General features: G+C 37.8%; 1 protein-coding gene and 1 long non-coding RNA gene across 2 annotated transcripts in view; both read left to right on the forward strand.

Annotated features, from left to right (window-relative positions):
- Positions 1-8099, forward strand: part of LOC139687942 (uncharacterized) — a 559283-nt gene extending 551184 nt beyond the window's left edge. The window contains exon 7 of the long non-coding RNA XR_011700705.1: positions 8018-8099. This is a non-coding gene — a long non-coding RNA (uncharacterized lncRNA). The remainder of the gene's footprint in view (positions 1-8017) is intronic.
- Positions 8100-8272: 173 nt separating this feature from the next.
- Positions 8273-16809, forward strand: part of LOC139687556 (probable G-protein coupled receptor No18) — a 90234-nt gene continuing 81697 nt past the window's right edge. Inside the window, exon 1 of the mRNA XM_071584766.1 lies at positions 8273-8477. Coding sequence (XP_071440867.1) covers positions 8457-8477 — 21 coding nt within the window. The 5' untranslated portion in view covers positions 8273-8456. The remainder of the gene's footprint in view (positions 8478-16809) is intronic.

The following is a 16809-nucleotide window of genomic DNA, read 5'->3' on the forward strand; positions in this document are numbered from 1 at the left end:
AAAATTGACAGAATAAAATAAAATAATTAATGCATTTAAATGGGAACTTCTTATCACCTCATCATTTGAATTGAATAGCAAAATATTAAGTCAAAAGTCAAACATACTTCAGTTGCGTAGATATATACATATTCTCATCATACTCAATACTATTGTGTGGAATCAATGCTGCATATGGCAAAATTGACCATCACAATAATATAAAACATGAATGTTAATTAAGACCTGCCAATATAATATATGTTCGTCAGCACTGTAAAATATTCTTTCTAGTTCAAACTAATTTTTAATGCTTAGATTGAGAGAAAATATTATGTTTAGGTGGCTAAGAACATTGTCAAACATAAGAGGACCCAGATGTCTGGATGTCATGGATGTTCATCTCGTTCATAAAAAAGAGAAAAATTAACGGTTTAATTTTACGTATTGTATATTATCGTGGGCATCGTATTGTGGATATCATCGATTTCGAAAATTTTTAAGTTACTTATTATATAAAAAAGAGCAGGAGAAATATAAATTCTAGGAAAAAGTAGCTTGTCAAAACGTGTGATTAGCGAAATACTTGGAATCATCATCTTTCATTGATTATTTTCACTGACTATCAAAAGTAGAGCATCTTCAGTTGCTTGACTACAGCTAGATAGCTATAAAATGAGTGGATGGACCACCGAAGGACACATTTTTCTCAAATCATCTGGGTTATATAAAATAATAGAGTGAAAGTATATTGTTGAAACAGTGGCCCTAATAATCCCAAAACTTAACTAACAATGCGATTTTTATGTAAATATAGGAATCCCCAAGAGATGAAAATTTATTTAACTCTACATACGCCAGGAAATTTAGCTGACACAACCTGAGGCAAACTTTTATCACCCAAAGGGAAACAACCTTTCAAAGACTCTTTCACACTCAAAATATGGGAATTCGGTTTAATTGCATTATCCAGTTACAGTGAAGAAATTAATGCTAATCGTTAGATGATTTAGCGATACGTACTAAAAAATGTGACCCCACAAAAACATTTTTAGGTCCAAATATTGGTTTCATCAGTGAAAAGTGAACTAGTCATACCCTGCAACCAATCGAGGAAGATGTTGGTGGGCTTCGGACTTTTTCTTTAAGGAGCCTAAAAGTGACTGCTACCCAAAAGATTTGGTAATATATTAAAAGTGCAGTATAATAATAAAAAAATTAGCATAATTCAGTTAACAAGCTCTTGAATCACATTTTATATGCTTTTAGCGTTATGTTTTAATGTTCTCATACTCGGAAACAGCAAAGCTCAGAAAAACTAAGGGGATTCAGCCATGGGGAGTCAGCTCTGATCTTTTTAGAGAAGTTGGATACTTCATTATCAACTAGAAGAAATCTTATACTTGCTCACTTTCCGGAAAACTCCAACGAGGGTGGAAGGATGAGATCTTCCCTGCGTCGTTTTATATTCGATTTCATTTCATTTTCTCCAAAAATTAATTACGGAGCATTTCTTGGTTTTCACTTTGAGTTCTCGTGGCACCCTACCCTGACATTGAAACGGAAAATCAGGAACGAGAGAAGGAAGGTTAACTTTCTCTTTTGTGCTCCACAGTGATCCTTAGGCCAGGGTAGGGAGGTAGCGGGAAACGGTGCCCACCTTCCTGGAGATTAAGGGTGGCATGTCGGCGCAAAGATGACCACTGAATATGAGAAAGAACCCGTGATTCGATTTAGCAACGATGTTCCCATTATCATTCAAATATAAAATACTGTCTCTGAAATAGGATATGGTTTAAATATATATTTATGAGATATAACATTATATATATAATTACATTATATATAAATATATATATAATAAATTGGAAAGCAACAAAAAATATAGAAACACATAAATCACTCGTTTTTTCTTGATTATTTCGACAGAATTCTGCTCCGTCTTCATCGGAAGATATAGAAGTAATGACTCTATATCATCTATATCTCCGATGAAGACGGTGCAGAATCCCGTCGAAATAATCAAGAAACAACGTGTGAGTGATCTATTTATGTGTTTCTATATTCTTTGCTGCTGTCCAATTTATTATTCAACACTTTCTTGTTATGTCGACGAAATCATATATATATATATATATATATATATATATATATATATATATATATATATGCAAACGAGGAAAGGGAAGGAACATGATAGGGATGTTAGACGGGTTGAAGGGTGGAAGAAGGTACTCAGAGATGAAGAGGGACCTGAGGTAGAGTAGGATGTTGTGTTTTCATAGGAGTCACAAAATATTTATTTAGGAGCTGTGTCCATCCAAAAACCTACCTTAACCGGTAGATTACCTAATAATAATAAATAATATATAAATATACATATCACGTTTTTGTTTTTATGTCTTTTATTAAATGAAACAAGGAGATAATAGATGGCAGGGACGTTGAGTAAAGATGTTAAGAAAAGGCTCTGTAAAACTTTGATATCGAGCATATGATTTTGTATGGCGATGAAGCATGGTCGCTTGTAAGGCATATATTAGAAGATTTTGATATGTGATTGTAAAGAAAAATGGAAAAGGTAAAATGGACAAAAAGAAAAACAAACAAAGTACGTAATGGCATAATGGAGAGAGGATTGTAGGGAGAAATCTAAAGGAGCCAGAAAGGATAGTTGCTTAGTATTTTTATTGGTGATGGCATGCTGAAGATAACGATAGAGGGAAAGACCTCAGGCGGACGAGGTAGGTGGAGGAATATGATAGAAAAGTTGAACAGAGTGAAGGGAGGCAGAAAATAACCGAAATTAAAGAGCAATTTAATGGAATTTTTTTGGGTCTTAGGTTGAGCCATTTTTGACGAAGCTGGGAAATGTAACGATGGCAATTAACACTGGGCTTATCCAAAACCATTGACAAAGTTCGACTAACATTAATAATGCCTGAAAGAAAATTCGAAAGGTAAATATAACGTATACGTACGATGTTAATGATTTGGAAACTATAAGCACATTGATGTGAACTTTATCGGTCCATAAAATGTGTACATGTATAATTAAATTGTGCCTTGTACAATCTTCGCTTGAATGTTGACAGCTCAGTCTCACTCTAGCCAAAGTTATTGCAAATTGGCGAAAACTCTCGTCACCAGCATTGCATTATGGAACCTACTATCTTGATTGACGAAAGTGACCATTGTACGCAAACAAGAATTTATATAATATTAATAATGCACATTTTCCCGGCTCATTTGAGTTGGATATCTTCTCATACTAAGTCAGTTTTCTCGATGTACAATTATTGAGTTAAAAATTAAAGTTCAGGTTTAGCTTCATGTTTGAAATGCGGCTGGTGTTCTCTCAAGCACTTCTCCTGGAAAGTCTCACTTGCTTGCAAGATTCTTTTGGGTGAGGAGGAAATTGTGACTGGAGCACATCAGTCGCGCTTAACGTGAACCGAGCCTTGACTCGCGCGTTTGCATTAGGGTGACCTAATCATCATTGAGTTCCTCCCGCGTCATCCAAGAGTGACAGACGCCGCGCAATTTTCAGCTTCTGCCGTCGCAGAACATCTGCCTATCGCAGCCGTGGAAATCACACAGCCCTGCGCCGAATGGGAAAGATCTCCCTTGCCCGCAATCCCCGTCGATGACACAATGTGGGACAGCCATGAAGAGCGTTAAGTTTCCACTCTCCAGTCTTCCATGATGGCCTACAACGGTTTGCATATGGGAATGTGACGGAAGCGCCAAAAGGAATGCTTTGTCTTTCCGTGCATTCTCTCTTCTAGTCCGCCCCACTACTTTCTGCATTCTGAATTTCTATTCTCCTCAGCGGTTTCTCTCCGACTTCCGATGCTTTGTGTCAACAGCATCCTCCGCGTGGCCATATCGCCGAGGCTTTTAGGGGATATGTGCTGTAGCATTTTCCATTCATGCTCTTCTTCAGTTAACATCGCTTCAAGGGGTAACTTCTCACAGTTTCGTTGAAGCCATTGCTGAAGAGGAAATTTTCCTGTTTGAAAGAGCACAGAACCTAGGGAGCAACATTAGATCGTTGATGACATCAAATTATTCATGATTTTATCTCTATGAACTACCAAACGTTAGTTCAGGGATTAAAATAAAAAACGATATGTGAAAAAGTAATTTTATCTATAATATTCTTATAATGATATTTATAATAATTTCGACATTAAAATTTACCAAAATATGTTATGTTAAAATAATTATATTATTTTAGTCTATTGTGGTTTTTCAATGGCTCTCAGGCAACATACAAAAAGTAATATCGTTATTTTTTCGATCTCTTTCACATGTAATCGGTCCAGAGGTGATCATACAAGCCTCACTGGTATAAATTGATCAACTTTTTATCCACGGGAATCTACTTTTTACATTATTAATTGCGTAGATAAGTTATCCTTTTTATAAATGTAAGACTTCAATGAGTAATGCTTTTAAATTCTTGCATGGTGTACATTTTCATATCAAATGAAATTGATACTAATTTGGAAGTAATTATATTACACAAGTACACAAATTAGTTGAGCATCTGTTTTAATTTCCTATTTTTATTATGATTACCTTTGATCTGCTATTGTATTTATTAAAGCGGTATTGAAGTCATATTTTCATTTTGACCTGAAATATAATCTACTTTAGGACACGATATTAAAGCAAAATTGTGCCCCTAGTAAGGGATTATTTTGGAATTAGCAGTCAGTGGAGATATGTCTTGATTTTGTAGATATTGAGCAAACAATATGGGATAGGGAAACCTGAAATTTCTTCTATCTCTTCTTAAATATAGACGCCAGGCATTTCAGACTATTTCGGGTGAGACGGAAAATTAGGGTGTGGATAATTCACAGCATTACTTGCTGAGTGACTCTCCCACTGCTGTACCACTGTGGGAGGATAATTTCAAAATGTCAATATTTATTGTCCATTAAGTAGCAGTTTGCCTTTTATGTCTTCTCCATAAGTGGGCAACCCTTAAGGGTCTTTGGTATGTGATCCCATTTGTATCCCAGTATCAGTTGCTCATATGACTTTTTTATTTCTAGTATTAAATATTAATAGAAATCAAAATGAAATGTGTCATTACGGTTAAGGTATACTATCTCATGAGCTTTTGAGTGTTTGGTCAAACCATCACTTTTACCGTCTAGTAGACGGACTTGGCTTCTCCACTCAATAGTAAATACAGAGAACGAGCAACTCATGGCCTCGTGCCAAGAACATTTATCTAGCAACAACAGATGCGTAAAAATATTAAAGGATCAAAAACATTTAAATCAACAATATTCTCCAGAATTACATGGAGGTGTGCTCAATAAATAACGTGTGTTTGAGTTATTTTGAAAGAATTTTTTTATTTGTCTACACTTTTATTAATGCCATCTTGATCCCGTAATTTTTTTTCCAGGTAGTCCATTTTCCGATTCAGTTCCCACACTCTAGTGTTTCCCTCGCATATTCTTGTCATCGTAACATATATTAGCGAAATATTAACTGAGATTAACAGAAGGGAACGTTCAACTAAGCGGAAACCCTCACGATCATGGCTTCGAGTCGAAAACTTAAAAGTGAGCATATAAGCCACAAAAATCGATTCGGTTACAGTGATACTTTTCCTCCCTCTGCCCTCCGCCTCCTATCGTAAAACTCTTTGTCCCTATTCTCTCTTGCCCCTTCCCAATCCTCACCGTACCCTTCCTTCTGCCCTTCCCAATCTCCAATTCGACGGACGGTGTATTTAACGAGTTCCATTAGGTGTGGAGAGAGGACCGCAAAGCGCGTGCGAGAGAGAGAGGGAGAAGAGCACACAGCGTTTCCACGTAACCGACTCCCTCTACTTTCGACTGTGGCGGCGGGGGGAAGGCTATGTGGGGTAGCAGAATGGATTAACGCTACCGTGGGGCGAGGGGATTTATAGTATCGTACTGAACGCCAAAATGACGAAAGTCGCATCGTGACTTACCCGCCTGTGAGTCACCCAAACATACTACTGAAATCGTGAAGCGAGTAACTTGAGACCCCATTGGTGTAAGCACTGTAATCTCGCGTAATTTCACAAATAGGAATTTAGCGCGTGATTTTTTTTAATAGCCCACAATAAAATATTTAAAAAAACAATTATATAGTTAATTTGATTCTATCCATCAAAATATTTTAATTTTTTTCTCTGAAAAATTATATTTCCTTAGGTTGTGGAATCAATCATTGTGCCATTGTCATTATAATCGGTAATGCGCTGTAAAAATGATAAGTAATAACTTTAATGAACTGTAAAAATCTCTGAATCGTCAGATGTTTTTTCTGATGATAATGACAATATTCATAACTCCACTGTGTAGGAGAAACAGCGACGATAGCATAAAATTACCAAAAGAGCATTTTAAAATTGATAAGTCCGGGTTTTTGCGAAACAAAAAATGTTAATTAGGAATGTCGCATTTTATGCAAACGATTCTCGATCCCAACTGGCAATAATATATTGAACGCAATGCACACTTTAAATGATCGTGTTATAAATAAATAAAATATACGAATTTCTCGGAGAAAATTGTTAGTATACTTTCAGATAATATAATTCCAGACTCCAAATGAATGGAAATACTGTGTTTAGTAATGACACCAGTATTCAAATAAGTGACTAATTATTTTAACTATTTGCGTTGTGTTGATCAAGTCTGATCCTGAGAGTGAGGAAAACATGGACTCAAAATTAGTTTCATTGACTTATGATTATATTATGCAAAAATGCAAGTCCTGTCACTTTATCATTTTCATATATGTCATAATCGGTTCTACATTTGACGTGGTAAGACAAACATTAACAAAATTAGTCTTCCCCGTGATGGAATATTAAGAGCATTCATTAATTTCCTTAATAAGAAAAAATAGGGTACATGGGCGATGTATTTTACTAGTTTAAAATAAGCAGATTTATGACAATCAGATCAGACGATCATGATCATGGATCATTAATCCTATCTCCACCCCATTCTTCCATTGGCTAGCATATTTTTTTATGGCTGTTCTTCTCTTTAGCTGCTGCCATGATTTGTTTTGTGTACATAATCAGGAGCATGGGTATGGTAGTCCAGTGGATAGAGAACTGGACCACTGCCAGGAGAGCCCGGGTTCTATTTTGGGTGACTCTGGGTACCCTAAGCTTCAGCCAAGTTTGGTAATTTTTTGGGTTGCCAGAATGTGATATCCCGTAGACTGTAATATACGTCCATATGTGTGTTTCAGGGGCCCAGGGAAAGGACTGACTCCTTCTACCTGATGTACGAATGACACATGCCGTGCAGAGCTTTGAACGATTGAGCTTTTTCGTTTTCCTAGAAAGCCAAACTTCAGGATGATTATTTTGGTGTTTTGACCATGTGCTCTACTCATGGCCTCCATATGGTTTACATTGTGAACTTAATATTGATTTGTGTAGACTGCATATACATTCAAGGCATATTTATTGACTAATTCTTCATTACACGAAATGAATGATCAAAATATCTAATAGATAGATATTCTTGAATGTACCACCTCAATAAAAAAGCAAACTGAATTACAAAAAATGTCCAATTTTCATCAGGGTGGTCCCGTGAGACAGGATTGGTCACAGGTGTTGATTATATGTCCATGTTATTAATTTCCATAAAATATGAAAACGATGAACATCACAAATCCTGAGACTTTTACCACAGCAAAATATTCACCAACATAATTAAACACGAGAGACTTGTATTCGAAATTCATAAATCTCAGAAAATGGTGTGGCAAGAGAAAATCACTTGGCACACGTAATATTCACCCAAATGTTAAGAGAATTTAGTTTCCAAAACAGTTCAAATAACCCTCCAAGGCTTTCAGCAGCTACGCTGTCAATAATGTAATTACCAAGCCATTTTAGCACTATCGGAAACTAAAACAAAACATTGGTTTCTAATGGACATCGTAATCTTAAAAGTCCCCTAAATCCATCTCTTTCTCCTATTTAATCCATCCCCGATGATTTTTGTGTCTCCAGGAACGGCGAGCATATCCGCGGTCGGCAGCGTCGGTGTTGTCATGGGTACCACGAGGGAGGAGTGGGGCTGATCGCTGTGGAGGGGGTGAGCAGCAGGGGGCCGGCTAAGGGTGCTCCGACGGCGGATGGGGAGGGGGGCGGGGCCGTGGAGGGCGAGCACCGAGGCCGCTGAGGGGGAAGGGTGGAGGAGGACCAGGGGGAGAGTGGGGGGGGCGTCAGCGGAGTCGCCCGGGGCGGTGAGGGCTCGCTCGGCGGAGGAGGCGGCGGCGGAGGCCCGCCAATTCCCGCCCCCGAAACCTCCGCGACGGGGGCGGTCCAGCCGGTGGCGGGGAACGGGACGGAGGGGCCCCCGGCGGCGTCGGAGGCGGGGCCCGGCGAGGAGGAAGTGGACGAGGGGTCCCTGCTGTGGCGGCAGCTGGTGTTCGCCACGCTCCTCTGCATGCTGATCGCTGTCACCGTGGTGAGTTTGACGTCGATTGCCGGCGAATCTGGGTCGAGGTGAAATCCGCCGGAGGACAAGGGAGAAGGATTAGCGCGCGGTAGAGGTCGAAGGAAATACCTGTGACTGCGCGAGGAGAGGTGGCTGGCGGCATAAAATGTAATCCGCTAGCTTGATCACCCGAGCGCTCAAACACTCATTTCTCACATTGTAGTCGTTCCGGTTGTCGAGGTGTGTTCTAGGGCATCAGCACTACGTGATTGTAGCCTCAAGTTTTCGCTTCGAGCGATAGAGATAAGTATTTTTTTTAAGACCAGGTCGTGTCCAAATGTTGCCGAGTCCAATTTTGGAGAGCACAAGCGGTCGGACATGAGGTCAATATTCCGGCTGAACTCCCGTGTAACTCGAATGATCAAGAACTGTGAGTTCAGACGCGAGTAATTTATTCCGGCTCTCTACGTACACCAAATTCACCGATCACGACGTCAAGGAGAAAACGGCGTAGTGAGAGATTTGGCCATGAGTAAACCAATGAAGAAATATAGTATAATATCGTGTGAACTAACTGGATACTGAAATGATATTAGTTTGCGTTTCAAATAAATTCTTGGGGAAAAGCTAGTTTTAACAGCAATGGCAACAGTCAGCCTTTTGGAATATACTTTCAAACGGACCTGGCAGGTTTTGAACACAATCTTGAACATCGTCACTCGTTGCTTGATCAGACAACTTCTCATTATTTGAATGACTACCACATACTCTTTTGAGAGTGTTTCATATGGCTCGCGTAAAATACGTTACAAGTCTTTCTCACGTAGTACTCGTGGTCCATTGAATAATGCATCCAACCTAGATACTTATATTTGAGATGATTTCGTAGCAATGATTAATTCATTATTTCATTCATTCAAGCATTATGACGCGATAAATATATTACTTTTTACTCTCTAATTTGTTTATTAGATTATATTTTCATTCTTTTGCATTCATGAAAGGAGCATAGACTTTTGTATAACGTTTCCCAAACATTTGTTTTACCAAACAACCCCAAAGGGTATTTCCTAACGAGTTCCTATTTCCCTCTATTTTTTGTGGGCATACATGTTGCAGATTCATCCGCATTTTATCAGTCTTTTACAGTTTGTAATGAAACTGAAATCTCTTTTGCTTCTCCCAGGCAAAGGAGATTCTAAGGATGAATGACAAAATCCATACGCAAATAATAATGCGTGAAATAAAATTCTGGCCCACACAATTGCAAAATAATTTATCAGTTTCAGGCATGAAAATGTCTCTCCACTACGGTTTTTGTTTGTGTGGAAATTCTCATTCTAGATTTGCTCTCATCCGATGTGATTCATTTCCTCCTAATAGACAAACATATAGCATCATATCCCTCTGCATTCCAATTTTTGGATCCTCACCGAGCGTAATTCTCTGCCATATTTGCATAATTTCAATTCATTCACAAAACGTAAAACCTTATCAGTACGCGACAGTTTTTCATAGATGCTAAAAGAATAATATTCATTTGCAATAAAAAAGATACCGGCTTTACTCAAAACGCACTTGCGCCATCCCATGCTGTCTCAGCAAGTATCGAAAATATCTTCGTAGTTATAAAATATTCTTTTTCGTATTCAGCATGGTGTCAGCTATGAAATGCGCTTGAGGCAAGAAACTAAAATCTTTTAGTATGAGGTGAAAAAACAATAAAATAATAAAATCCGTAGTTATATTTTAAGAATAATCTCTTCCGCTATCGGGTGTAATTAATCAAACGTTCCTTCACTACTAATGGAAAGAAAAATGGAAAAATGTTTAATGAATACTCCATTATGAATTCGGTAACTAAATGTAGAGCGGATTCACAATTGGAGTTGATGAAAAGCGATGGAAATAAAAACTACAAAAGCTTGGAAAAGGCTGGAGAGACTGAAATTAAGTTTTATTTTCAAAACATTTTCTAAATCTAATACGCGAAACTTTTGAATGACTTCTAATAAATCCGCACGAATTATTAAGGCTTTCCTTTCCTTACTTCTAATTATTAGGAAAAACTTACCCTTTGATCGGTTTATCGATAACTCAAATACATGTAAATCTTCCTGTTCATCGCCTGTTTAATCTTTCAGGGTAAGATTTCCACATAGATAGAATTACGCTCCCGGGCGAGCGGCTCTTGAAATCGTCCTCGCAGGCTTGTAGCTGGTGAGGGCCAGTCATATTCTCTGCGTTATTTTTCCCATTGCAGAGTCCATCCAGTTCTCAAAAAAAGACATGAGTAGAACGTGAAATTCAGAAAATTTAGGTACGTTAGGGACTTTTCACGTAATTAAACTAAGACTTTACTTTCGATGTTCGAATTTACTACCCATTCTGTCACCACTTACCCCTTTGAACACTGAAAAATCGCTGAGACTGAAAACATTTACATGCCCTCAAATACCTAACCATCAGCATAAATTTATTAGAGGGTGGAAAGCGAATAAAAGTCTTCTCATAATATTTTAACCATTTTCGCTGTATTTAGTTTGTAATCTTGAGCTTTGCATTTGAAAAATCACAATATGAAGTTAAACGAATTTTTTGAGTTAGTAGGTATTTACATTGAATTTCTCGGCTTTGACAAACAAAGTTTTAGATCTGGTGATATCGGTTAGAAAATGGTTAAAATATGAATTTATTTTATTTATTCAGTCATGTTTATAGTTGCACTAATTGTGGAAAGCTCTAAATTCTGTAAACATATTACGAAATAATTGGTACACAAAGCATTATAATTATAATTTGGTATTACGGACCGGAATGTTAATCATTAGCGTTGGAACGTTTTGCACGAAATAAAGTGTTATCAAAGGGAAATTTTGATTATGCCTAAATATGAATAGAGCTTTCAAAAATATAATCTCTCGTCCACATCCCCCAAAACCTAATTTTTAACTCAATAACTAAATATTCCGCTTAAAACGTCTTCAAAGTATACTACATTGTGACGATATCAGCAGAATAATTAATACATGAGGATATTGCGCATTAATTTAGCGGTTTAGTGAGTCTAATGATTTCCAGACAAATTTCATCACCAACAGTCGGTAAACTTTCGGTCCGTGAACTCCTTTCTGGGGGAGAGAAATAGTGGTCCCCCCCATTCGGGTGTTACAGGAGAGCGGAAGTAATAACAGGCTCACGACTGAGCAAACGCAATGGCGAACCGAACGGCAGTTCACGCTTGATTGCAGAAAGCCAGAGGTTAGTCAAACTGATGGATGTCACTGACTGCTCTTGGCTACCAAAATCTAAAATCATGCAGAATTCCTCAACACAACTGCGTGAGCTCCTTCATTACTTGAATTTCTTTTAACAATGTCAATGGTGTTGATTATTTATTACTCAAATGTCGATTTTTCTAACCCCGGTAGCAGCGGGATACCATCTCTCTAGCCCCATGGTCGCGGGTTCTATTCCCACCTAGGTGGGCTTATCTCCTTTTAAGGTTTGAGTGTTTATAATTGTCCTTGTAATTTCATGTATAAAAATCCGATATAAAAACGTCAAAAATGGCTATTTTCGGATTAATAACAAATAAATACGTTCTTCATCTGCGTTTTGCATCATGCTTTGAAGTAATCATTCATTTAGAACGCTTCTGGTATTCGATTCAGTGAGAAGATGCAGGACAAAACTTTAAACTTTAGGATATAGGCAACTACAAAATATACTCTAGAACTCCACCCTCGTGTTTAATGCTATAGTGATGGAAAACAAAAGCTTTGCATCAAATCAAAGACCTATCGTGCGATCTAAAATATAAAAGAAATTAGTAATATGAATTTTTATATAGTTAAGTTTTAAGCTAGAATGCTGAAAATCTCCATGTAACGAATTATGACTTCCTTTAGCTTTAATGCCTTCCTTGCAAAAGTACCAAAACTATATAGAAAGTGAGATTGCAAGGCTTCGCATGGAACAATAAAATATTTATTTAAAAAAAAGATGTGAATTTTTTTCGAGTGCCATCTCGAAATTTTCTTTCAACCCCACCATCAACGAGTAACTGGTTTTGAAATTGGGGCAAATATTTGAAGTCAACGTCATGGGACTAATGTTAAAACCCCCATCTCATGTAAAGGTAATCAATCAGCCAGTAACTCATGCCAGAAAGATATCACTGAAATGTTTACGTGACAAACATTTTCTAGTGAAGCGTGATATCCTCAGTTTAAGTTTATTTCATTTGTATATTTAAGCACTGCATCGAAAACAGCCAAATTCTTGGTCATTTATGTCGAATTCTTTTCATGAAATATTAAAAAGGACAAACACAAACACGCAAAATCCCAATAAGGAATCAAACCCATGTATGCAATAAACGAACCCGTGACCACAACTGGGTTGGCAACCCAGGGCGTTACACCACCGCCACCTATGCCGACAATATTTTAATTTTCCTCGTTCATTTTTCAGATGCGTCCATTTTATCCATGTTAATTCGCAAGTACCATGCATATACGCTTATTTATTGAAAAAAAATAGTGGCTCTGCAAAGAATGTAGTTATCCGTTCAAATCGACGCGTCATTGCAAGTATATCGTGTGTGAGAATATAGAAATCAAACATTTTCTTTTTAACAGTGAATCGTGCTATGGCGATAAATTCCAAACCGTCCCCGACATATAATATTTATATATTTCCTGCAACTTCGTTTCGAAATGCTGAATCTGGCTCCTTTCATCTCTCTTCTCACATCTATATTTTAAACTTTGTGCATTTTTTTCGTGAATCCAAAAGAAGACAAAGGGAGAGAGGATTAAAAAAAATGAAAACGCAAGTTCAACCCGTGTGAAAACTCATGCAATGGGACTGAATTCTCTTTATCTCGAAACAATGAAGTGACAACTTTCTCGACACCGCCGGCCAAAATTTTTTTACTAACCCCTCCTAAACCGAGTTTTGGACGGAGCGGAGGAAGGGGAATAAATAATAAGTTGAAAATCAAAAGAGTCATCTTTGTTCATGTGGGTTTTTTCTTTGAGGAGGCATTTTGATGGTAGAAAGCGCACACGCGAGGAGGCAGGTGTCTTTTAACAAGACCATGAAAGAGTCTGACGGCAAACAAAAGATACAGGTATTTTTTTCTCGGCGGAGAAGGGGGTACGATATGAGCCTCGGAAAAAATTGATAGTGATGGGGGAAACACTCCTTGCGTTATAACAGCCATTAATCAGGACAAGTAAGGAATTGGGATATTTTCATAAAATGAAGGTTTGTTGAGAAAAATTGGGAAACTGCGAGGAAACCCTCAAGATCCGTATAACGTTGAAGACATATCACGTTCGAGAAGAGTTCAGCTGATTTCTATTGCTAACCATAAACCGTTAATTGTGCACTAGAAATGATTTATGCTACAATAAGTAGTCTTAAGTATGTAAATTGGCCAGCCCATAGAATATAAGCAGTTTATGAATTTCACCCCTACAATAGGATCTTTTCTATTAATGTTAGCTTAAGATTGAGCTCAAGTAGAAACTGAAACTCATCACATCTTAACATAAGTGGCCAAGGAGATCAAACCTCCTTGTTTTGCCACTCAAGTCTGGCACGTGAATTTTAACTCGGTCCAGCGTCTTCTTATGGATACTGGTGAAGAAAAATAAAAATGAATAATTATACCACAATGCAGTCTGAATGGAGAGGAAAACGTTTTTTTAAGCTGTTTTCCTCTTTTACATGTCAAATTTTTTCATCTCTCTAAAAATTTTAACCGGAAGCAAAAGGTTAATGGCAAATAACATTTTGAAATACTTACTCGAAAAATTTCGAAGGATATATTTGTTTATTATTTCCGTTCGCTCTATCGAAATCAATCTGCCCTCGAGGGATTTTTTTTTCTTTGGACAAAAAGGAAGGATAACAGGCAGGTATGCTAAGCAAAGGGGTTCCTGCAGGATAAGCGAATCAATTTTTGCAATTATTCTGTGGACGACGATATAAAAATATGTTTTTTCCTCGCGTCCTGAATTTTCACTTTTGCGGGTTGAGACCCCCACAAGGGGTTTGTTCAACCCCCCGCCCCCTTCAAGCCCTCCTTCCCTTCACTCACAAGACGTGCGCTCCCAACTCCACACTAGAGTTTCTGGTAGAATTCGGTGAAAGAGCGGGCGAAGTTCTATAATGGAGGCTCGTTATCCGTGAATCCGTTCAGGAGAATCAGGAGGTAGGTTTTTTGCACCAGGCAGAGCAAGAAAGACCAAGGGCCCACTCCTTGAGCCTTCTAAGTGCCCCACATCGATCCCGAACTCCGAACTGCGGGACGCCTCTCGCTTTCCCCGACCGGGATTAATGGTTTCACCTCCCCCAGTCAATTTGAGGTCGCTGTACACTTATTCAGGCATTCCAAAACTAATAAGTAGGATGCTGTTGGTCTATCATTATAATAAGTAAAAACAGTACAATACAAATTAGGCTTATTTCATCTATGGTCCCGAATATTTTAATCATGGTCCCGTCTTTGATGTGTTGCACAAATTTTCCCAAAACATTTTTAATTAACATTTAGTTTAATTAATTCCTTTTCTACCTCTTTTTTATGTAACCATCTTAACATCAGAGCAAAGAACTGCGCTTTGGTCTATGTTTCAATTTTTTTGTTCAGTTAAAATAGGTTCTATTTTTCGCAGTGTGCATCAGCACTTTGATTGAGTGAAGTATATTTCCATAATTTCTTTATTTTTGATATAAAAGGGTACAAACACGAACTAAAGAATTGTAGCAAATGATGAATCTAGAATGATGTGAGCTTATCTTTTCTGTCACAGAGAGAGTGCGCATATTTGTAAATTTATACATTACAAGTTAAAATACTTTTATGCAAAATTCTCTTGTTTGTGGGCACTTAGGTCCATATTTAAGGGTTCTCTTACTTAAAATTTATAAAGTTTTTAGGAGGCTCTTCAGGAAATCCAGCACTGGCATACGGGCAATGGTACTGTATTATGATAGACATCTTTAATTTTTACTTAAGGGACGCCTACTATGTCAAGGAAATGACCATAAGTACGGTTCTTAATCCTTTGTTTCAGGGTAAGAAGTTTATTGTTCAATTTTTCGTAGAACGATGTATAACATAATATCGTCTGTTAGCGTGACCGTTTTCGTAGTCATTGGATGGCAAACAATCAAAAGTAGCTTGTGTTATGGCATCAGCATCATTATCAGCTTTGAAAATAAAACTCGCTTTTTAGAATGTTGAAGTTCTGCGTTGTAATCGATTTATTGAAGGAAATTCTTGTAGACCAGAGTTGAAATTGGATAGGATCCGTTAATTTCATTTCTTGATGATTTTTTAATGCATTGAAACACGGGTCATGTGTAATTTGAATTGCCGTCTGTACAAATTTTCGAGTGGTGCAAGTACATATGTCTTAGATAGTTCCTTAGGATCTGCCTAGAATATAGGAATCATTGATTCTATTGACTAACTCACGTATTAGCAAAACTAATGATTTGATTGTGGGCTTAAGGAAGGGATTATTGAGTTTTCCTCGAAGGTAGACATGAAAATAATATTATTTCAGTTTTGATAAGAACAAAAATTGAGACACGAAACAAATTTCAATCCCGTTTTGATTCTATCATACGATCCAGCATCACTGTCGAGTAACTGGAAAATTTTCTGATGGAAAAAGATTTCACGCACTTTAAACTCGAGAATGATTTCCACTGCATTGCAGTCCATACGAAATGTAGAAAAACCGTTTCATTTTTATTAAACAAAGCCATTTTTTTGTATTCCTCACTTCTTCTCCTGTAAAAAGAGCAAGTAAAGTCTACCCCACCCCCCATGCGCCCAAGTCTCTGACTTTTCCGCAGAGTCTGTTTTTACTTTCGGATCTCGAGCGCCCCGTTTTGCTTCCGCTGATGTGTTATCAAAGCCCTCTGCTGGCCTTTGACCTCGGCGGAAATGAAGTAATGTCGGAAATGAAAAAAATTAAAACAAAATTCAAATAAAGCAAAACTGAAGATTAAAGAGAGAGTGCTATGAGGTACTGGGAAATTTTATCGGTGTGAATTCAATTTGGAGCATTATTTGCGGGGAAACTGGCAATGCTGTATGAAGGAACGACGATTTCCGCTAGAGGGGGTCGTCTTGGCAGGTTATCTTGCTTGGAGTAGGGAAGTGGGGAGAGTTGGAGAACGATGGTGAAAGGGAGTGATTGGTTTGGAGGCAGCCGCGTTTAGGGACTATCCCTAGCTAGTCTCGCCGTACCCTTAGGGTAAAAACTAGATGAACTGACTCACTTGCAGTCGAGTTCAAATTGAAGGCCACCATGCCCCCCTCCCCGGTATCACG

This window comes from Hetaerina americana, unplaced genomic scaffold (genome assembly GCF_022747635.1).
Source record: "Hetaerina americana unplaced genomic scaffold, ioHetAmer1.1.p SCAF_2, whole genome shotgun sequence".
Lineage (NCBI taxonomy): Eukaryota > Metazoa > Arthropoda > Insecta > Odonata > Calopterygidae > Hetaerina > Hetaerina americana.